A 23,415-nucleotide genomic window follows, 5' to 3' on the forward strand; every position below is an offset into this window, starting at 1 on the left:
TGCTGTTACCATACTATAAATATATTTTCACCAAACCAGCTCGGAAAGGCTCACTTTGCACTTCAAAAACTGATAAGAAAGTTGCATTTTATCCACCTGTGAGGCAAAGTAATATTATGCAAATTTTGAGTTGTTTGCTCATGTTGGCTGATAGAATGGACTTTTAAATGATGGTTTTGGATTTTTGATGATAAATATTTAATAACATTCATTTGGATTTGATATCATTTCATTTTGTTTGATGTTTTACAGTTGGTATTTTCCTTGCGTTGGTGTGGTGAAAAATGTTGTGTTTCACTAGGTGGCAAAATTTATTAAACCTCGTGCCTTGAAATCCTAGCAACGCTCAAGATTCCACTTTTCGAACCACTCGCTAACCTCGTGGTTCAATTTTTCGCTTGCTCGAGTATCAATATTGCATGAGCGGTTAAACAACAACTTTGCCCCCTTGAAAAACAAACAACTATTTATATTTTCATGGCAAATTGCAGCTCTTTACTATGTTCTTACATTCACAGAGCTACTCGCAACTGTATTAAGCCGAGGATGGGCATCATTCAGTTTCTTAGTTGACTACAGTCCATATATTGATGACCTTCTTTTTTACGAAAGTCGGTTAAAAATATTTTATCAAAGAATTGTCAAGGTATTGTCAATAGTACTTGGTTTTTATGTTCTCCTAACGTATTAATGTTATTGACAGAAGCACGTAATAGCAGGTTGATATTACGTAACCTCACAGGACTGCGATAAGTGCCTGTTACAGTTGTAAGATGTATCTACGGATATTTACAACATCACATTCGTGCGTCAATGGATCGTTCTCCGAATGAATGAGTGAATGGAATGGTAATGCACGACGATCATTCAGTTTCGCAGTCTCATTAATTCGATGGCGCTTTTAAAGTTTTTTTTTACAGCACGTTAATCTCTTTCTGATTGAGATGTTACAAAAATAATTCAAGTGTGCAAAAGTTGGCGTAAGCAGAATTAACGTCAATAAAGACAATTAAAAATTAGTTACAACTTCAAAAAAAAAAAACACAATTGTAACACACTTTTTTGCTGACTGTACTTCTTCTGTTTTGCATGCCTATCTGCCTATCAAGTAGGTACTTCTCGATATCTTTCTAATGAGCCTAAACTCGATTTGTTTTTGTTTTTCCATCTTTAATTTCCTTAGGCTACCTTCCGACTACATCAACAGATCAGTTCCATGTCAGGATATTATTTGTATGTCTTTCCCATCACGTAACAATGCTGTTCCGGACCTTGGGGATGCGTGCGCGGAGCCGAAGCCAACACGTAGAGACCCTTTTGACACTTTAATGATGGAACTGGAACCCATTCACGGGTAAGTACATCAAAAGATAGCCGTGAACTGGTCCGAACAGGCATTGGAGGCTATTGTAGGTAGATAATTATGGAAAGTGTAGGTACTGGTCTATGGTTTAAGTTTGGGTGGATAACGACGACTGTAGGCTACTGCAAGACAGCTGCCACACAAGGCAGGCGGTGACCCGCCACTCGCTAGATGGGCACCTGATGCGCCATCGTCAACAATAAACGGAGTGGAGCTCAGTATAAAAGTGTCTACCCAAACCTAAACCTCCTGAGTCCCTGAGGCCTTTATAAAGGATTAAATCCAAATGGAATTTAGAATTAAAATGGAATGTAAGAAGGTTCCAAATTCAAAACTGCAATAATGTCAAGGGGGACTCAGTAGGTTAATCAAAAAAATTAACAGCTTAACGAATTAAACTGGAAATTTTAAGAGAAAATGGTTGATAATCAATTTTCAATTTCAATCATTAAAGATCCTAAAGAATTATTTAAAAAACAGGCCATGCTCAGTGTAAGGTTCCGTATACTTACATATATTTACTATACTTATCAAAATAGTTTCTTTAATTTATATCACTATTTACCTACACAAATTTTAATAAGAATCATAAACATCGGAACCAGGCGACCTAGAAATTTAGAATATCTAATGAAACCTTAAGCATAGTGTAGCATCTAAGTTTAGTATTGTTGAAATGAACATTTAGCATAAAGCGCTCTTTTGTCGTTTTAATGATGCATAGGGTAGGCGGACCAATAATGAACGGTTCTACTATTATTGCTGTACCTTTAAGCTTTATGTATCGCTATTTTCACTTAATAAAGAATAAATAAGATGCCTTGGTTCCCGTAGCGACTACTAATATAGGTAAAGGTACCTACGTATTTTACTGAGAAGGAAAGACTATACTAAAGACTATAATATACTATATAGTATTTGTTACATATACTTACTTAGTCAATTTTTACATGGAGACTCCATTCTCCGTTCTTCAATTATCTTATAAATTAATCTCATCCAAAAGGGACTTGATATATATGTATTAGATATATATGTATATTTATATATAGATATATTTTCGATCAGCCTTTCTCTCTCTCTATCTTTCTATAATTTATGACTGTCAATTAATTAGATATAAAATATAGGCACTTGGGAAGTTGCCACACGAATGCTTTACATAGCTAATGCCAAAATATAATTTAATTTCATGACAAGCGAAGCATATTAAATAAGGCCCATTAAAATTAAAATGGAAAAAAAACCTTTACTTACTTAAGATAATTAAATTATATTATTTATATAGGTATACATTCTGTGTATCTGCACATTGTTATTTGTAGCTGGTAGATCACATTCCAAATATATGTTACCTATAATCTTTAAATTTACCCATAAGAACATCACGAATGTGATTTGCATAAGATGATGCGTTGAATACCGATTATAAATGAGTACTAAATATCGAAGTATAATTTTTCAAATAGGTGATTTAATGTTAATATATGTGTACAATATCCATCTTTGTGTGCATGTATTTGCTAAGTAAGCCGCAGACACTAAGCGTTTTGACTTTGGCTCAATAATCGCCTCAGTAATGACAATGTCTACTTCATCATCGTAATCATAAGTAGAGGATCAAACTACGTCAAAACTACCATTCTCAAGCAGCTTAACAAAGAGAGATATATTAGGTATATCTCTATATGTAAAGCAATGAAACTGCAATAGACGCGAACTCAGCCGACAAAGCTCTGAGTATTATGTTATATTAGAAGCCCACTTATCGTGCGACTATTTGTAGTCGGTTTCATAAATTTTTAGTCATAGTCATAGTCATAGTATTTTTAGTTCGCATTAATCTTACGGACAATAATCAAGAAGGACGACTCAACCGCGACGCTCTGCACTAAAATCACAGTTGTGTGCTCATCGATAAAAAAAATTTACAACCTTAGGAATCCAATTGAGTCAAGTGAAAAAATCCTACATGGATTTATGGTCCATTATGGTCCATTCGAGTCGAGATTTATGTTTTCTGATGTATACGGATATATCGTATAGGTACATTCAGATATATAGGTACCCCATAATAACCGCCATACAAAACCACTGAGGGCCCAAATTATCGTGTCTTTTTGTATGATAATAGGGAGACCGAGCTTTGCTCGGAAAACATATAAAAGCTCAAAAATTAGCGTTTTCCCAGAGATCGATTTTTCGACCCCGAAAACCCCCATATAGCAAATTTCATCGAAATCGTTAGGGGCTGTCCATAAATTACGTCATCGTTTTTTGACGATTTTTGACCCCCCCCCCCTCCTACGACATGCTACCGTCATCCGATGTCCAGACCCCCCCCCCCCCTAATTTGAAATGACGTAATTTATGAATAGCCCCTTAGAGCCGTTTACGAGATCCCCGAAATATATATATATATATATATATAAATAAATAAATAAATATATACCAGAATTGCTCGTTTAAAGGTATAAGATAGGAGGCAAACGAGTAGACGAATCGTCTGATGGTAAACGATTAGCGATTACCGTCGTCCATGGACATCCGCAACACCAGAGGGGTTGTTAAGGCGTGTCCAGACGGGGACAATTTTTCGCCAATCTGATTAAATTAGATCAAATCAGGCCGTGCGGACGCAAACGCCAATTTGGCTCGCCGAATTCAACCGCCGATTATGACTGATATCACCGATAAAATTCAATTTAGAGGGCTCTAAATCACCATAAATCTTTAATTGGTGATTAAATTGGAAATTGACGCCAATTTCATTTCTGATCAAATCGATCGATTTGATCACCATGTCTGGACTCCACTTTACTGTTAGTGCGTTACCGGATGCGTCCGTTCAAGTTTTTGTACGTATGTACATATATACATACATACATATGGCTCACCGAGTCACCTAGCAAATAAATAAACTATAGTCTACCGTTTACCCGAGTACTTGAAGGCTTGGTTTTATTGTATTATGTAATTTTGCAAAAAAGTATATAAACTAGTTTTTAGTCCCAAACCTCAGCTACATGCTTTACACGAACTATTTAATAAAAATATTTATTATTATTTGCATAAACTGTCCTATAAACTGCCTTCTGGATCAAAAGTTTGTAGGATTCTTGAATATTTTGCAATTGTCTGTAACTTGTTTAGTGAGCCAAATATAGGTAAAATAAAATGCTATTAATTTATACGAGTATATTATTATACATACTTCATTGATCAAAAGGGAAGGAGTTACGCAAGAAAATTATTAGTTTGAACTTCATCATAAGTTTCGGAACAGAAAGTTAGACGAACTTATAAACACAATATAACAACATTAAATACGTTTGTAGATAATTTATTCAAATATACCTAGCTGGGACATTCCTAATATATAAATACCTTTTAGTAGGTATTTTGAGAACACGTTTCGCGTCCGGGTAGAGACGAGTCATGGTTACATTTGTTTAATGCTCTGCTATAGGAACAGGAACTGTTAAAATTAAAAAAAAAAAAATAATATGGTTGTCTGTAAAGTCGGTTTACGGACGATAATTTTGCGTGATAACTTCATAAGAAAACATTGATGAAAAATTGCATAGAGTCGGACCATAAAAAGTCTGCAGCGGATTTGCTGCGTGGGCTATCAAATCCGCTGCAGACCATTCTTGGTCTGACTCTAGGTACTTTAAACATATTACGTTACCATGGAGATTAGTCCACAAGGTTATTAGTATCATGTACATAACAAACAAAAGGAAGTACCTTCGCTGCGCTTTGTACAGTCGACGTCAAAGATATGTTTACACTTTTGCACCTTACTCCTTTGTAATAAGGCGAAAAGTGTAAACGTATCTTTGAGGTCGACTGTACTACGTATTTTTTATGTTCGCTATGGTTTTGATTGAATTAAGTTCTACATTCACGATTTATTTTCATATTGTTTGTAGTTGTACCACTTGTACCCATGGTCCAAGTTATAGGGGGGGAGCACATTCATAAATTGGGTAGTAAGTCTAATTTATAACAGAACTACACTCCGCAATGTCGTCGCGCTGTCAGCCTGTCAAGACAATCGGGGTAGGTTGGGGAGTGAATAATCAGGTTAAAATTAATATATTCAACTGAAATGTTTTATTTATATAATTAGATCTTAATAAATTAATACGGCCTAATAAGCCATTGACAATGACACTATCCGTGTCACGTGCAGTTGTTGCACAAATAGGTTTATATTTATGTAAACAAAAAGTCATTCACAGGGACCCGTTCACCCCTTCCCAGAAAAAAGCCTTTAAATGGCTTAGTCGTTTATCGAATAGCCCCAACGAATTGCTTACCTGGCTTTCCCTATGAATTGCTTACCCGTTCATTTGACTTAGCTCTAGCAAAAGAGTCGTGGAATGTATTAGGCCCAGTAGGCCCCATATTAGATTCCACGACTCTTCTCTTTCCGCACAGACTCTAAAATAAGTCGCTAGACATCGTCTTTCACTTTAAACATAAATAAGCAATATAATCGATTCACTTACTATTTCTTAAATTAGGGTGTCTATTTACTTCCCAACCTGCCCTATCAATTTGACAGCGCCACGAGATTGCGGACTCTACTTAATAACCATATGTACAGCAGGCGGCATCAGATATTATATCGGAGTGGTCGAGGCATTCATATAATCTGAACACGCACTCTAACGCCTTCACAATAGAGGCGTGTTCAGATATATTTATGAGCACCTCGACCGCTCTGTCAGTGTCTTATATACCTGATGGCTACTTTATGTTCGGTGCCTTTTATCCGAATAAATTTAATATAAGCCTGTTATAATCGTAATAGCAATGAGCACTTAACGACACCTACCCAGTGAACGCCGTTGTAAAAGTGTAGGAAAGTAAACTCTACATTTTTTGTTTAATGTTATGAGGTATATTATATGTAAGATTGTAAGTGGTAGAAGTGAAATGTCTACCTATCCTATGGTATACTAGTGAAGAGAGAATGATGTTGAAGTCTGGAAGCTACTGACGGATTGAGTCCACTGTTGCTTTTACCAAAAAGCATCAAGTACTTATACCTCGTTTTTTTTTATTGAAAATCGCTTTATGAAAAGGCTACAAATATAATGACCACCAAAAAATATTTTTTCTACTAGTCGACTGTAATTCTTGTATTAGGATTTCTTATATCAAACTGCAATTGGGTATTTTTAATGTATGGGCTCCCAACTCAACTATAATATTCATATCGATACAGTTTAGTCAACTATAATGAAATTGACCAATCACAGCTCGCCGCGATCAAGAGGACGAAATAAAACCATAGCTCAAATTAATTATTTTAGGTTGTATAGTAGAAACAATTGGTTCATAAGTCAGAAACGCGCATGTGACACCCTTAATATAGCAACATCCATAGACTACGAAAACCACTTAGTGTTGCTTGTTAGTCTCCATAGGCTACGGTGGCCAAAAACGAGAAAACAACTGTCTAAAAATTGAATTTAGCGCGGAGCAAGTACCAGGGCCTCATGAGTTAGGAGAAGGTGTCGTTGACCAGCCCGCCGTGGGGCGCGGGGCGCGGCGGCCGGGTCGCGTACCAGTATGAAGGTATCGCGGCTGCTCGCGAATCTTAGCTGTATACTTTTGGTTTGGTTTGTTTGTATGATACTACTAGTTTAAAGTATTATTTTTGTTGACTAGTAGAAAAAGTATTGTATACAATAGTGATATAATCAAGCTTTTCAATCTCGTACCTTACTTAGGCAACTCAGCAAGCTTCGTTGCCTATTTATTGTGGTGTTGTGGGCCTTTGAGTGTCGCATCGACCAGCATTGATCTATTGTGACGGCCCCTTAAAGTTCATTACTAATGCCCGTTGCATCCAGAAAGTTCCAGATTCTTTGGGCCGTAATGTTCTGTACCTCATAGGGTTGCACTACGTGTCGCCCTAGGTAGGTACTTCTTTTTGACATTAGTGGTCCACAAGAGCAGAGAATGTGCATTGCAGTATCCTCTGACTCCTGACAGAACCTGCATGTCGCATCTTGTTTCTTCCCAATTTGAAACATATGTTTATTCAACTTACAGTGTCCAGTCAGTATTCTGGTCACCGCGCAGGTTTTGTGCCTTTTGAGTCCTAAAAGCTCCTTAGCAGTTCTGCTGTTGAACCCTTTGATTAGAGCTTTCGAGTGTTCTTGTCCTTTAACGAACTTCCACCACTCGGTTGCTCTCGTTTTTTCTAACTTGCTGAGCAGAGAATATGCATGTTCTGGGCCGACCAGGGGTGTGTCTGCGCCCTTTCTATCAAGTTCGTCCGCTTCTTCGTTTCCGTTAATGTCGGAGTGGCCTGATACCCATCTAAGTGTGACCTTGTTGGAGTTAGCCAGTGCATTTAGGTTTGTTTTACAGTTCTGGACTAGTTTTGAGTTTGACTCAAGGGATTCTAGTGCCAGCAGAGCAACCTGGCTGTCTGAGTTGATGTAGATATGCTGGTGTCTTAGGTTTCTATCCAGGTTGATCTCCGCGCATTTGTTGATGGCGTGTCGTTGCCTAAACACGGTACTCGACTGAAAAACTCTCTATTATATCACGATTGTATAAAATACTATTGGTACCCTAAATAAAAAAATCATGCTTACCAAAAAAAATTTTCTGAACACCAAAATAATAAGGCCTAAAAATACAAAAGTACCACCGTTTTAATTACGACTGCACTTCAAATTGTATTCAAATACCAAATATATTGAATGATCACCAAAAATCATTAATGATCACCAAATCTTGAAGACCAAATTAATGCGATATTTTCACCTAAATAAACCACTATGATTACCAAACAATGTATACAAATTACCAAATAAAGTAAACTGATGCCAAAATTACTAGCCCCTCCCACTCAACCCCCCGTACCCCGCACCGCATACCTACCTAACCTAACCTATCAGTTCAGTTCAGTACTGCTATTAGTTTGAACTGCTATCAGTTAAGTGTGTTAGGTTAGGTTAGCACTGCGACCTTTACAGAAACGAAATGGTATTAGAAAAGTAGGTTAGGTTAGGTTTGAACTGCGACCTTTATAGAAACGAAATGCTACTATAAAAGTAGGTTAGGTTAGGTTAGAACTGCGATTCTCACAGAAACGAAATGATACTAGAAAAGTGGGTAAGGTTAGGTTTCAACTGCGACCCATACAGAAACGAAATTCTACTAGAAAAGTGGGTTAGGTTAGATTTGAACTGCGACCCATACAGAAACGAAATGCTACTAGAAAAGTGGGTTAGGTTTGAACTGCGACCCTTACAGAGACGTAATGCTGCTAAAAAAGTGGGTTAGGTTAGGTTTGAACCGCGACCCTTACAGAAACGAAATACTACTAGAAAAGTGGGTTAGGTTAGGTTGGAACTGCGACCCTTACAGAAACTAAATGTTACTGGAAAAGTGGGTTAGGTTAGGTTTGAACTGCGACCCTTACAGAAACCAAGTGCTACTAGAAAAGTGGGTTAGGTTAGGTTTGAGCTGCGACCCTTACAGAAACGAAATGCTACTAGAAGAGTGGGTTGGGTTTGGTTTGAACTGCGACCCTTACAGAAACGAAATGCTACGAGAAAAGTGGGTTAGGTTAGGTTTGAACTGCGACCCTTATATAAACGAAATGCTGCTAAAAAAGTGGGTTAGGTTAGGTTTGAACTGCGACCCATACAGAAAAGAAATGCTACTAGAAAAGTGGGTTAGGTTAGGTTTGAACTGCGACCCATACAGAAAGGAAATGCTACAAGAAAAGTGGGTTAGGTTAGGTTTGAACTGCGACCCTTACAGAAACGAAATGCTACTAGAAAAGTGGGTTAGGTTAGGTTAGAACTGCGACTGTTACAGAAATAAAATGGTACTAGAAAAAGGTGACGAAGTGGATTAATTAATTTAATAGGATAACGATATATTAAATATTTGCACATTTTTAATTAAAATGTGGTTACAATTTTGGTGGTCATTTACTATTTTTGGGTTTACAATGATTATTTTGGAGTAATTTGCTTTATTAGGATAGCAAGATTTAATAATTTGGTTATAATTTTACATTAAAATGGAGTTCTAATTTTGGTGGTCATTTACTATTTTTGGGTTTACAATGATTATTTTGGTGTCATTTTCTTTAATATGATAGCAAGATGTAAAAATTTGGTTATCATTTAACATTAAAATGGGGTTTGGAATTTGGTAATCATTTACTAATTTTGGGTTAATAATGATTAGTTTGGTGTCATTTCCTTTAATAGGGTAGTAAAATGTAATAAAATTGGTAATCATTTCACATTCAAATGGTGTTATAATTTTGGTGATCATTTATTATTTTAGGGTGGTAAAATAGATTTTTTTGGTATTAAATTTTACTAAATCTGGTGATCAGTTAAATATCAGCCTTATGAAAATAGTAACTATTAATTAGGAAACCAGAAGAATTACACACATTACATACATTACATTGTGCAACGTGGGGGGGGGGGGGGCGCGATTTTTTCGTGACCCCCCCTCCCCCTATCGAACCTCGCGTGATTTGTGCACAAGCGATTAAGAAAAGTAAGAAAAGGGGCCCACTGATTAACAGTCCGCCGAACGATATCGGCCTGTCAGTTAGAACAAAATTTGACAGTTCCGAACAACTGACAGGCCGATACCGTCCGGCGGACTGTTAATCAGTGGGCCCCTTTTCTTACTTTTCTTAATCGCTTGTGCACAAATCACGCGAGGTTCGATAGGGGGAGGGGGGGTCACGAAAAAATCGCGATAGATCACGTTGGGGAAGGGGGGGTATAAGGAGACCTCATGTGTATTTTTCTACTGAACGAAACTAAGAAAAAAACCTACCACATGAGTAGATACTTTTTCTCGGTTTCGTTAAGTACATAAATCTTCACTCTGCGCTTCAAAATATCGAGTCTATTTAACGCAAAATAGAAAAATAAACAAGATTTTCTATATACAATACTATAAATAATTGTGGCCCTAGTGAAAAAGGGTACAAGTCTTCCGCGGCTTAGGTGTAAAAGGGCATAAGTGTTACGTGGGACTTACACCCTTTTATACCTGCGCTGCCCAAGACTTGTACCCTTTTTCACTAGAGCCACAGTATTTATCTTAAAATTAGGTCGAATGAAAAAATTTCTAAAAAATACACGTGAGGTTGTGTGGGGGAGGGGGGATAGCCAAAAACCTCACCAAATATCACCAAGGGGGAGCGGGGTCAAAGAGTAGTCGAAAACACCTCGCGTGATTTGTGCACAACCCCTAAGTATATTCGCGACAGCCGTAGGCTCGTGTTAAGCACAATTAGCTGGTTTGTTAGTGCACATGCACACCGTTGTATGGGGACCTTGCACTTTAAGACTATGCGCTGAAACTTGGCACAGTTGATTGTTAGCTGGTCTTGAGCAGATACAGACTGGGAGCTGTCGAGAGCCACCTCTCATTTGGTGGGGGGGAGGGGAGAAGTTTGACGCTGCGGCGCTTCACTTGGAGCAACATTTCTCTACAACTATACCTATTAGGGCATGTAATATATCATTTTCGGATAAATTAAGGACGAGGAATATATTTTTAGAACAAAAACAATGCACTTTCTAACAAAAAATTAATAAACTATCGACATTTCTTGCATTTTTAATTTTACTTCAAAGGTTTAACAATACCTAAAATGAAAAAAAAAACGTTTTATTCTTTATTGTGGTTATCAGATCACAATGTTATCTTCACGCTCCAGCAGGGAACCAAGGGAAAGTTCAGATATTTAATGAAAATACATAAATACCTACTAAAATATGTGTTCCGCAATAATTAAATCATTTTATTATATTATAATATATTCATTATCCATTAGCATTTTAATTATGTTTATGTTTAACGAAGATATTGAAGCTTCAATTAATCGCCATTTCGTTCCGCTGTGTAGCGTTTATCGATATATAACATGATTAAAATCGACTTTTCACATCCCTAAAAGAGCACATATATACGTTTTTACGCACACATACACAACTTGGTTCCACCTAAAAAGGGGACACCTTGATTTGAAGTCCTTCTTGTCAACAGTATGGTTGTCCTTTTTTGACAAACGGCATTTTTAAAAGAGCAAGGAGAGAGAAATCATACTAGTTGCTGCGCCGTCAAAGAGAACAGACAACGTTGGGGCCTTGAAACAAAGTATTTTACTCGTACTTATAATCTACATGGTTGCATTTATGACATAGCTTTTTTTTCACAATCCATAACTCCCGTGGGAACAATTTAGGCCTTTATCCTTCAGTACACCTGCATGAAATAGAATATTTTTCGAGCAAGTGTGATGAAAATAAATATAGTATCACTATGTCGTGCCTCTGCATATTGGCATACAAATTCAGTTGGTATGATAATATCATTAATATGAAAAATAAACAATTATAGTCAAAACAGGGTTATTGCATATTAATTAACAAATGTTAATTAATTAATTAGAAAGATAATCTTAATTACATATATTATATACGACTTCATATTATAGCTGGTTTGTTACTGCACACCGTTGTATGGGGACCTTGCACTTTGTGACTATGCGCTGAAACTTGGCACAATTGTTTCTTAGCTGGTCTTGAGCAGATACAGACCGGGAGCCGTCGAGAGCCACCTCTCATTTAGTGGGGGGGGAGGGGAAGTTCAATGCTGCCGCGCTTTACTTATTGGAGCAACATTTCTCTAAAACTATATCTATTAGGGCATGTGATATATCATTTTCGGATAAATTATGGATGAGGAATTTATTTTTAGAACAAAAGCAATGCACTTTCTAACAAAAAACAAAAGAATACACTAAAAACATATTTTTAATTTTTTATAATTACCAATTTTTTTAATAAGTGTAGCAGGAATCTGAAAACAAGAAATATAGTCGTAAAGCTACACTTATTACGTTTATAAAAATATATAGTTTATTATACAAATCTGTTGTAAAATGGGAGATAAAAAATAATATTAAGCGTGGGTCAGAGTGATCTCATATTAAGGTGGGAAAGTTACTTATAATTTGTTCTACAATCGTTTTGTTTTTAGTCAATAACTCGTAAACGGTAGCCCACAGCAAAAAAAAATATCTTTTACGTAAATAATCTGTTTCAGATTTCTTATAAAATAAGTGCTACTTTTTTTCGCTAGGATAAGTATTAAAAAATATATTGAAGGGAGAAAATAAATTCTAAGGTCCCCTTTTTTAGTCATTCGTAAATAACTCGTAAACCATGGCCAATAGCAAAAAAAGTTTTATTACATGAATAATTTACATAAAATTTCCTACGAAAAAGGTTATTCAAACTTTTTAGCTAGGATCAATATTAAAAACGATATTAAAGAGAGAAAATAAATTCTAAGGTCCCGTTTTTAAATATTGATCCTAGCGCAAAAGTTTGAATAACCTTTTTTGTAGGAAATTTTATGCAAATTCAACAACTAACAAACCAGTTATTATAAGATATGATAAAATTGCACACGCAGTGCAAGTGTTTTTTTAAATGTCAAACTTCTATTAAATTATAATGTTTAAATAACACTTGCACTGCGTGTGTTGTCAATATCGTTGCAGACTTATCTGGTCTAACTCTAATAACATTTTGTATTAAGTACTATTACTTATATCGAATTTGCAAATAAATTGTTATTTTCAATGTAAGCACAGTCAAACATTTAATTTCCGCCCCATTTCGTACCTTGTCATAGTGACAATGAATATGAAAGTCGCTACATAAGTCGCTAAATAAATTAGGTAGGAAATTAAATTGTATATAATTTGGGGGTATATAATATAAACTTAGTGTCTCGGTTTCCCTTGTTAAGTTGAGTGTGCCTGGTGCCTGATCTGGTGCCTTGCTAGAAAACTTTCCTATGTGCAGATATATAAATATGTACTTATCGGAAGCTAATTGTAAAGTTCGATTTCCGCGGCCACTCGTACTCGCACCCACTCGACCACGCAATGGAGCAGAGTGGCGCGGGGTGTTTTGTTTGAGCGCTCGGCCGGGACGTCGGAGTTTCGCGGCGGCAGTAGCGCGATCAGCCCCGCACGGTACGCACGATGGTCGCGCAGAAGCACGTGCTCGCGGCCACGCTCCTGTGCGCGCTGGCCGGCCAGCTCGGCGCCGGTGCCAGCCTCCACTGCGCCATGCGCAGGGAGATATCCCCGTGCACCTGCCGGCGGGAGGACTCCAACACCGGTGCCATCCTCGTCCTCTGCCACCGGATCAAAGCTTACGAAGAAATCTCCAAAGCCCTCACTAATAAATTCAGCCCAGAAACAAAAATTGGACTCGACATATCCCACTCGCAGCTGCCGGATATTGCAGATCACAGTTTTCGGGAACTAGGCCTCTCTATCACAAAACTGAAACTGAATAATGACAATCTAAGGCAAGTTTAATTACGATATAATTAACTAAATCGGACTCTTACTTTTCCAACATCAATTTCACAAATCGTGTCGCTGTGTGTAATTTAGAAATTTGAAATTAATTTTAATTAAGATCTGTGTTCATGTCATTCGCTACAAAATACCGTGTGAGATGTATAAGTAAACAACAGGTTTCTGATAAGAAGAGGACAACAACGATGAGGATCGAGTCGTTATCAAAGCAGTGGGCGGCGCCCTCGCCAGGGTTGGCGGCCGGTCGCTGTCTGGTGGTGCACCACACCACGCTCGTCCTTTGTATACCCATATTGCCCATACTCACCCAGAGAACAAATGCATCTATTGCCTCCGCCACAGTAAACAATTACGTACTTCTATCAACAGACTACTGTCTCGGCGTCTCAGTAAATTTCCCTTTAGTGTGAATTTTGTTATATTGAACCCATATTCATGTTATCAGCTCCGTAACAACAATTATTAATGCCCACTCAAATGAGATCGATGTCATTACGATAGTTGAGTAATTCGTTGGTATATATATATAATATGTGAGTATTTTCTAGTTTTCGATAAGTCATAAGGCACCTATTATTGAGTTGTCCGTGACCTGTGAGCTCGTTCAATCAATCAATCAATTAATATTTTGAGATTTTCATGACTCTAAATCGATTCATGTCCTAGAGGTGAAGTACCGTCTTGTCGTTTTAAAGTTTAGGTAACAGGTAAAGTAAACTAGTAACTTGTGTTATTGGGAATGTCGTCGCGGTTTAGGTGGCAGATGATCATTTATTTAATCACTTTATAACCTTTCATTAGTAGAATCGTGTGTGGACGACATCTAGGAGAGGCTGGTCGATAGTTAGCCAGGGTTATCGGAGGTCGCGTCTAAAGCATTAAAATTGAATGATATCGTATTGGACGTGTCGTATTCACTATAAGTATTTACCTACAAATGGTGTACTAATAAGTTACAGTACTTGTTTGCTATTGCAGTTACGTTGCTTTTGAGGGTTCTAAACGAGATAGCAGACCCCCTGCTTCGAGATTTTGCATAAATAGTCTCATTGCTTCGTTGGTTTGCTCGGTCTCTGTAATTTTTAGTTCTTTTTGTTGTGTTTTTCTCGACTTTTTTGATAATAACAAAATCATGACAAAACAAAGATAACAAGTAATTTATTTAGCCCAAACGTTATATTTGCTATGTTAACCTTAACCCGATTAACACGTCCTTTTGCTAGCAAGCATAAACGTTCAATTAGGATTTGTACTTATTGACAATCATCAAAGATACAACTCTTACTTCACATCGCTTATAAATACCAAAGTCCTAATCAATTATGAATTATGATAATCAATGGATGCGGTTGAAAGATATATAGGTAGGTACGCGTCGGCTAGAAGTTCATTTCAGAACAGAATGCAACATAATTGCGAGACTGGTTTTCCAGACCGCGCTTACGATGTAAATTTCTACGAAAAATAGAAAACTTTTCTAACTATAGTAGACCGAGGCGTGTCGGATCGCAGGGCGAATTAAAAGAATAGGTATACGTTAACTTAACCATTCACAATAGGTTAGGTTAGGTTAGGTACACGTAGTTAGGTAGGTAAGGAAAGGCTTGACACATTAAACTGCGTTCATTAGCTAAAGCCTCGCTTGCGCCTAGTAGAGCTAAAAAGAATGTGTAAAAGAATCGTGTATAACACCGAGAACATTCATTCGATTTTATAAAAAATTGACGATCAGTTCATAACGCTATTTCGAAAAACACCATCGTCAAGCGCACCACACATGGGCTGAAATTATCAATCAGTTCAGCTCGTAGGTACTCCCCGTTCGTTTCAAGTTGGCAGTTACCTCTCGGCTCGCTTCCCCGCGTCACCCCCTCTGACGCCTTATCCACTCGGATACCGCAGCTTTAAAATTACTTTTATTATGATTACTTACATTTCATACAACCACAAAAATTATTAAATAAAGTCAGCATTAAAAAATAAACTACGAAATATTTTTTGTCGTTATACTAGTAATTGTACCTGTGACATTATTATGTAACGGTCGCCGATTGCCAACTTGAAGCGAACGGGTAGTATGTCTGTGCCTTAGACGACCGTCGACCCAATTAAGTTAGAGGTTGTTGCGAAAAACTGTATATTCTAGAGCTATTAGGTAGTGTTTAGTAAAATCAATCCACTATATTTTGACGACCGGTCTGGCCTAGTGGGTAGTGACCCTGCCTGTGAAGCCGATGGTCCTGGCTTCGAATCCCAGTAAGGGCATATATTTGTGTGATGACACAGATATTTGTTCCTGAGTCATGGTTGTTTTCTATGTATTTAAGTATTTATATATTATATACATATATCGTTGTCTGGGTACCCACAACACAAGCCTTCGTGAGGTTACTGTGGGACTTAGTCAATCTGTGTAAGAATTTAATGTCCTCTAATATTTATTTATTACTTATTTATTTATATAGTCTGTATCTTTAGGTATTTAAATAAAAGTAAACAAAATCTACCCTCAAATGGCTCCTTAAGCCAGTTGAGGGTAGATGAAAACATTACACTATCAAATAATGTAGGTTAAAGTCAGGTCGTTCTGTACCAGATCCAGCGGTTTTGTATTTGGTTGGTTAAATGTTATAACTACCCGAAAATGTACAAATTATTTATTTACTTTTATTTAAATACCTAAAGATACAGAGTATAGGTTTTAGGATTTATAGTCTATTTATACTACACTGTGTTCTGTAATAGTGTGTGTTGTGTAGTAGTAGTGTGTGTGTAGTAGTGTGTATATAAAGAGTGTTTAATAAACAATTATAAGTCGATTAGTGTTTTCGTAAACTGCCTTAAAAGGGATCAAAAATATTAAAACAGTTTAACCGGCACAGGTGCAAAAACTAAAATATACATATGTACCTAAGGATTAATCATCGATTTAGATTATTTTTAAAGTGATTTTGATAAACGGTCACATAGCCCATAGCCTATGACCGCCTGCAACTGGGCATTTTCGCGAGAAGAGATCCAATCAACTTTTTTCTAAAATAGGTAATTTTAAAGTTTTTTTCTACTCATAATCACGAGCTCTTTCGATCGTACTAGAAGAAATAAAAGCGTCCCACTATTTGTTTTTCCAATCCATAACCATTATTCAAACACTTTGTACGGCGGTTACAAAATGGACAGTAAATAAAATTACTGGGACATTTTTTTTCTCCTATCTTCTTTCTCCTAGATCTAAAGAGCTCGTTATTCTGAGTAGGAAAAATATTAAATTTACCTACCTTAGAAAAAAAGTTGATTGGATCTCTTCTCGCGAAAATGCCCATCTGGGCTTCAGGGTTTATACGCGTTTTGCCGACCCTATAAAACTTTGTGTAGGTACAAGGTCTTTCTTTAAGAACCTCATACTGTAGTCCCCCGACAGACCCCCGGCAGGGAGTTCATTCTATAACCAGAGCGTCCGCGGAGGGAAGTTTGCCTAAAACCGCATAGTGCGCCAAGGTGTGAGGGCAAACGCCCGCCCTGCCGCCAGCGAGCAATGAGGGAGTAGAAAGCGACTGTAGGCATCATATCAAACAATTTTTCAGAGCACAGCCCATTGTACAAGTGGTAGAACAGACATAAAGAGACAAAGTAGACTTAATGGGTTCAATATCGCTTGTGATTTTGAGATCGTAAACAATTCGTACAACTTACTCGGAGGGCCTAAGCTAGTATCTAGATGCTCCTGAGAGTCCTGAGTCCTGCCCAAAAGCCTAAAGGTGACAGGCCAACAGCGGTACTCCATATGGGGTCTTACGTATATAATAGCAGTCTTTACCTCGAAATAAATAACCTATCAGTAATTTAGAATCGAGATATTAAAAAAGGTTATTTTTAAACGTAACATAAGAAACATCAGCCAGCTTCGAAATACTAATAAGAATTCATTGAGATCACTATAGGAAACTAGCCAAATGCGATCCGAAAGTACAATGCTGTAAGTTTCGGCGCGGCCTATTTTGGCAGGAACCGAACCTTCGGCTGAAACATGATTTTTACGCCGAAACCTGCTGGTGCTGATACCGAAACTTTGGTCGGAAACTAATTTGCAGAGGGGGCTTTCCTCACACAACGACCTCACAATAGGAGATTGTTAACCAAGGGATGAAGGGACTCATTTCTGCCGAGTCGTTTAGCGCTCGAAGGCAGTGCTTTTCATTTCGAATACGAGGAAAGTAAAATGCATGTGTTTTTTAAAACATGACAGTATTTATTGAGGGTACTTTCAATTAACAATCTAGGCAAAATTATCGTTATTTATGAAATGGGGAGTAAAATATTAGAATGGAAACTGTATAACAAATCCATTTTAAACCAAATATCAATGGAAAAAATTGTACCGCCAGAGTAAAATGCTCTAGTGCACAAAAGTATCATTTTCTGCACACTTTTTAGAACAACAATAGAGCATGAGTAATGAAGAGCAATATTTAAAATTTAACGGCGATTCCTTTACGTTTCATAGTTGAACCATGTTGAACTATTTTGATAGGTTGTACTTAGTTGGGTGCCTCGAACACATAATACATATATCCTATCGGTAGGTTTTTCAAATTGTATATATGTATTCAATGCAAGTATGGAAAGTGTGTTATTATTTACTCCACACGTACATTGAACGACGTTTTTTAATACATTTTCTCAAACATGCAATGAAATATTGATGTTATGTTCCTTATAATAGGCTGCGAAGTATGACGTTTCAGGTGCGGCTAGGACAAAAGGTCGTTAATGGAATTTCATACACATCTTGCAGGCCTAGGCCGGCAAAGTCCTCTTTTTTAATTTTCATTTCACAGATATTTGTGACACAGCATCGTGGCATTCATCCATAAAAAAAAACTAGAGGCAGTATTTGCTTTATGGTTCGTAATGACACTCTGCCACTACGCCTATAAAAAAAAAAAAACAAAAAACAATGTTTGCTATAATTTGCAGTTTTATTTGTATAAAATCAACATGAACTTAATAAATAATACATTCAATAATTTTATAATTTTAAATTATAAATTTAACTACACAAATAAAAACATTTAAAATATTTCATCTAAACGTTAGCGGTAAAAAGGTCTACTCAAACACGCGTAGTTATATTTTTTAAATTGTTATGGAGGTAAAGTTACTAAAGTTAAAAAATATTCATTCTGTTTTATTGGATTTATGGTGCGTTGTTGATTTTTTGACTTTAATATGAGTTCCGACGAAATAATGAAATTAATATTAATTGTAATCGTAGGTGTTGGAATTGGCAGCGTAAGCAGAATTGATTTTAATAACTTGCTGCCTCTGCCGCCAAGTCAAAGACGAAGTATGTATATGGTTGCTTATGGCAATTTTATTATTTGTGAAACTAAGAAAAATGGCTTACAGTTTATTAGAAACAGTTTTGTGGCATATTTTAAATGAATGTAACTACAAACTCGTCAACACTGTGGAAATTATACTTATTTACTCCATGCATAAAGCAACGATGTATGTGAAACATGATATCAACATGAAAGACTATGTAAACTTATGTGACGAAAACGACAGTCAGGCGGATACAAGGCGAAAAAATCAAAGATACATGAAAATATACGGATAGTAAAAATACACGACTCGTGTAAAACATACGCGTGATAATGATATAGGTACGTGTTGGTTATATTTTGGGTGTAGTTTACTTTTAGTTTTTTCTATAAATAAAACTTGGGTTTCGTGGATTTTTTATTTTATTTATTTCATTGCATGTTTGGGAAAAGCACTATACATACCTCGGCGGGAAATGGGGTTGCCCGCGCTCAGACCTATCCGGCCTCGCTTCGCTCGGCCGTCTATATGTCTTCGGCCGGCAACCCCTTTCGTCCCGGCCTCTGTAGTAATGTACTATTGCGAAAAAATCATAATGAAACAAATATTGGTTACATGAGTATTACACTTACAGTTATGAATTTTCCTTGAACTTGTACGATATTGTATATTATACAGCACTATAAACTACGTTTAGCGTTGATACATTGCAAAAAATAATCACATTAACTCATTTCATACAAAAACACTCTTACAGTTGCAATTTAAGTTAATTATTTTGGTAGAACTAAATTTTAAGTGAAAATGGCGGGCGCCGGTTTTACTTTTTCATTTTTCATTTTTTCTGTTAACGACAGCCAACGTGGCAATGATAACATTCAGCCAAATAATAAAAAAGACTGTAAAAAATTTTTTTTGTGAAACATCGAATTATATAACGTTTTATTTATATAATAACGTATGCGGAGAGAATTTTGGACATAGTTCAATATTATTTAAATAAAAAAAACACCATTCTTTTTTAAAATAATGATGTTCTTATAATAATGTATATATCAAGGCTTAATGTAAAAAATAGTTTACTCCCATGCGAGATGCTTTACGGCAGTTCTGTGGAACTTTGTCCATCGCTGTCGAAAACACAGATGTCGGCATTTTATTCAGCTCCGATTTTATTTTTCGAATCAAACTCTGTACATTTTTGGGACAAAAATTATTGCAATATACTCGCCTCTTTAGATTTGCCCTAAAATCTTCTATAGGGTGAAGTTGCGGAACATTAGGTGGATTTGATGTCTTCGGTACGTATGGGATGTTTAACTCCGCCATTTTGCTAAAGGTTTTTTTTGGAATAATGGCTTGAGGCTAAGTCTGGCCAAAACACTACATTTTCTCCTCTATGACTCGTATTTATGAAATCCCGCACTAATGGCAAACAACGCTCTATGTAGCGGTCGGCGTTCACAGCTAAACCTGACTCAAAGAATACAGGCTTAGACATTCCGCGTCGACTGATGGCAAGCCATACCAAAACTTTTTTAGGAAATTTTGTATGCTCAACATATTTCACGTTCTCATCGGTTGGACCATTGGTGTTCTCAAAATAGTAATTGCCTTGCCACTCGTTTCCATCTAACGTGAAATATGACTCGTCATCCATAACGCAAGTGACATTGTTTATAGCGTAAAATATTTATTTGACTAATTTACGCAGCTGTACTTTCTGAGTGATTTCTTGGTTTTCAGAGACAGTGGGCTTAACTTTTCTACATCGCTTATCGATGCCCATGTCTTTAAGATATTTTTTAACAGTTTTGCCGTCAGTTTTAAATTTTCTTCCGAGCTCTCTATAAGATTTTGCGACACGGCCGGCCGTAATTTTCTTTAATCGAGCTCTCTCAGAAACCTTGTTCAAGCTGGAATAGTTTCCAGAACCAGGCTTTCTAGCAGTGGTTTTCTTCAAGGCAAAGGACGCCAGAATATTGTAAATAGTGCTTCGACTCTCACCCATTTGCACAAAATGTTCCACCACCTTTGATTTCGGCCATAGGGGATGGCTACTATAGAAATTACATACTGTTTGACGACGGCGTTCTTGTTGATTTACCATAATTACAAAATTAAACACCCAATCTTTATGAGACTTACCAAACTGATTGACAGATATATTGATTTTACATTGACAACACATATTTTTTATTTACATTTTTGTGTTTTTATATTTTATATATACAAACTTTGTCCAAATTTCGCTCCGCATACGTTAAGTAATAAATATTTACTTTATATCTTGTAACTAGGCGGGCCCGCGGCTCCGCTCGCGTAAATGAAATAAAGATTTTGTCTTATGTTTAGTTAAATATCGACATTATTATGCATTCAACCCTGCCAGGGTTCATAACTCTGTGATAGGGACTTCTTATTTGTAACCGTTATTTGGATAACTTAATTCGCATATTTCTCAATAAATATTGTCATTTGAAAAAAGGCAAGATTGTATTTTTTTAAATTATTATTTATTTTTATAAGCTCAGTCCAGTCAGCAAAAACGTTCATTAGATTAATTTTCGCCTTAAGATAAATGTGGACGACCACCGCCCATAAATCGCCTTTTCATACAAACGTAGTCCCCATTTTCCTTTCCGGATATTAATAATACTTACTACGGTGACGCAACGACCCATAAAGAGTCCTGGCCTCCGACACCAGATCACGCCATGTTTCTCGGTCTTGCAATAGCTCTCGCCAGTAGCTATGGCCGAGTTTGAGCAGGTCTTGAGCAACGACGTCGTTTCTGCGGTACCTAGGACGTCCAATCGGGTGTCTCTCATTTCGTTGTCCCAAGTACGCTCTCTTCACGGCACGATCCTCTCCCATTCTCTCTGTGTCCGAGCCACGGAAGCTCAGCCGCTTTGGTCTCTCCAATACCCAAATATATTGCCAAATATATCGGAAAACATCCTTATTTCTATGGCAACAAAGTTATATTACGATATATTTGGCTACTTTAGCCGTCACTATCTATGTATTTCATACTGACTGTACATTTGCTTCATGAATGTGTAGTTGCCATTATGGCTCCTCTACACGATGGGCCAACGCCGGCCCCTCCAAGGGACGCAGCCATGCGGTAGAATGAGATAGCAATATCACTTGCTCCCTCTAAAGCATAAATGCGTCCCTTGGAGTGACCGGCGTTGGCCCATTGTGTAGAGGAGCCATTAGATATATATCGTAGCCACCAAGGTCGCTCAAAAATATCTGAACATGCACTTTAACTACATTATATGTAATTTACATTGTTCAGATATTTGTGAATACCTCATCCGCTCCAATATATCTGATGGTGACTTTCAGCAAGAAGAAAAATCTTACCTGGTCGAGTCGTATCATATTACGCGAGAAAACAGTTCCCGAATTGATTATATCTCTAAAGTCATCCCTTGAACTGATGGACTTCATATTACGTATCAACTTTTTATTTTTTGGGCTTTCTCGGCAGCCCGTTCCCCGGACGAATGGTAATGGTTGCCGAAACCGTAAAAGTCAATCTGAATAATATAACTCGAAAAGAAATTTAAAACAACGAAATGCAAATTATTAGTAATATATTAATACAAATATGATAAGTCTAAATATGACAGAATCTAAATAAGACAGGTTGACATTGACAGCACTTTTTATTTTACTTCGAGTAAAAAAGGCCGAAATCACTGCATACCAACTAAACAAACATAATTTAGGTTATTTGAACTTCGAAACGAAACCAACCGAGAGTTTCCGAAAATTGTCGATCGTCGTAAAATGAAGAATGTTATGAAAATTTCTTTTGCTTATTGTAAATTAAATACGCATCGAAAGCGATAGTTTTTATGCTCTAGTCTATTCTCATATGTAGATAATAGATTAGAACAGTTTTTTCTAATCATACGTCCGTCTTATTCGTGAATATATATATATAGTAACAATTTGTGGTACTATAGTGGTCAATAGAACGTTTCCTAAATACCACCTAAGGTCCTATAAAAGACCTAAGAAGGTTGTATAAAGCCGAAATGGCGTATCTTTAGTGCCATTCAGTGATATAGTAGACCTGTAGCAGTGTCAGCCGTGACGTTTTAGGTCTATAAAAGTGATGTAATGCATGACTCTTGTGCTAATTTGTTGTCAGAAACGCCATTATAGTGTTAATTTATACTATAGTAGCATTTGAGATTCCATTATAGTGCTTGTTTTATACTATAGTAGTATTTGAAATTCTATTATAGTGCTTTTTTATACTATTGTAGAATTCATAGTT

At 36.8% G+C, this 23,415-nt stretch overlaps 1 protein-coding gene across 2 annotated transcripts in view; it reads left to right on the plus strand.

Moving 5' to 3' along the window:
• Window positions 1–13,369: 13,369 nt before the first annotated feature.
• The window catches only part of LOC134804615 (leucine-rich repeat-containing G-protein coupled receptor 4), a 35,751-nt gene continuing 25,705 nt past the window's right edge, over window positions 13,370–23,415 (plus strand). For both annotated transcript variants that reach the window (XR_010146158.1, XM_063777717.1), the window contains exon 1: window positions 13,370–13,778. Coding sequence is in view for 1 of the 2 variants with exons in the window: in XM_063777717.1 (XP_063633787.1) it covers window positions 13,443–13,778 (336 nt within the window). In the remaining variant the exon portion in view is untranslated. The remainder of the gene's footprint in view (window positions 13,779–23,415) is intronic.

The sequence above is a fragment of the Cydia splendana genome, chromosome Z (assembly GCF_910591565.1).
Source record: "Cydia splendana chromosome Z, ilCydSple1.2, whole genome shotgun sequence".
Taxonomy (NCBI): Eukaryota; Metazoa; Arthropoda; class Insecta; order Lepidoptera; family Tortricidae; genus Cydia; species Cydia splendana.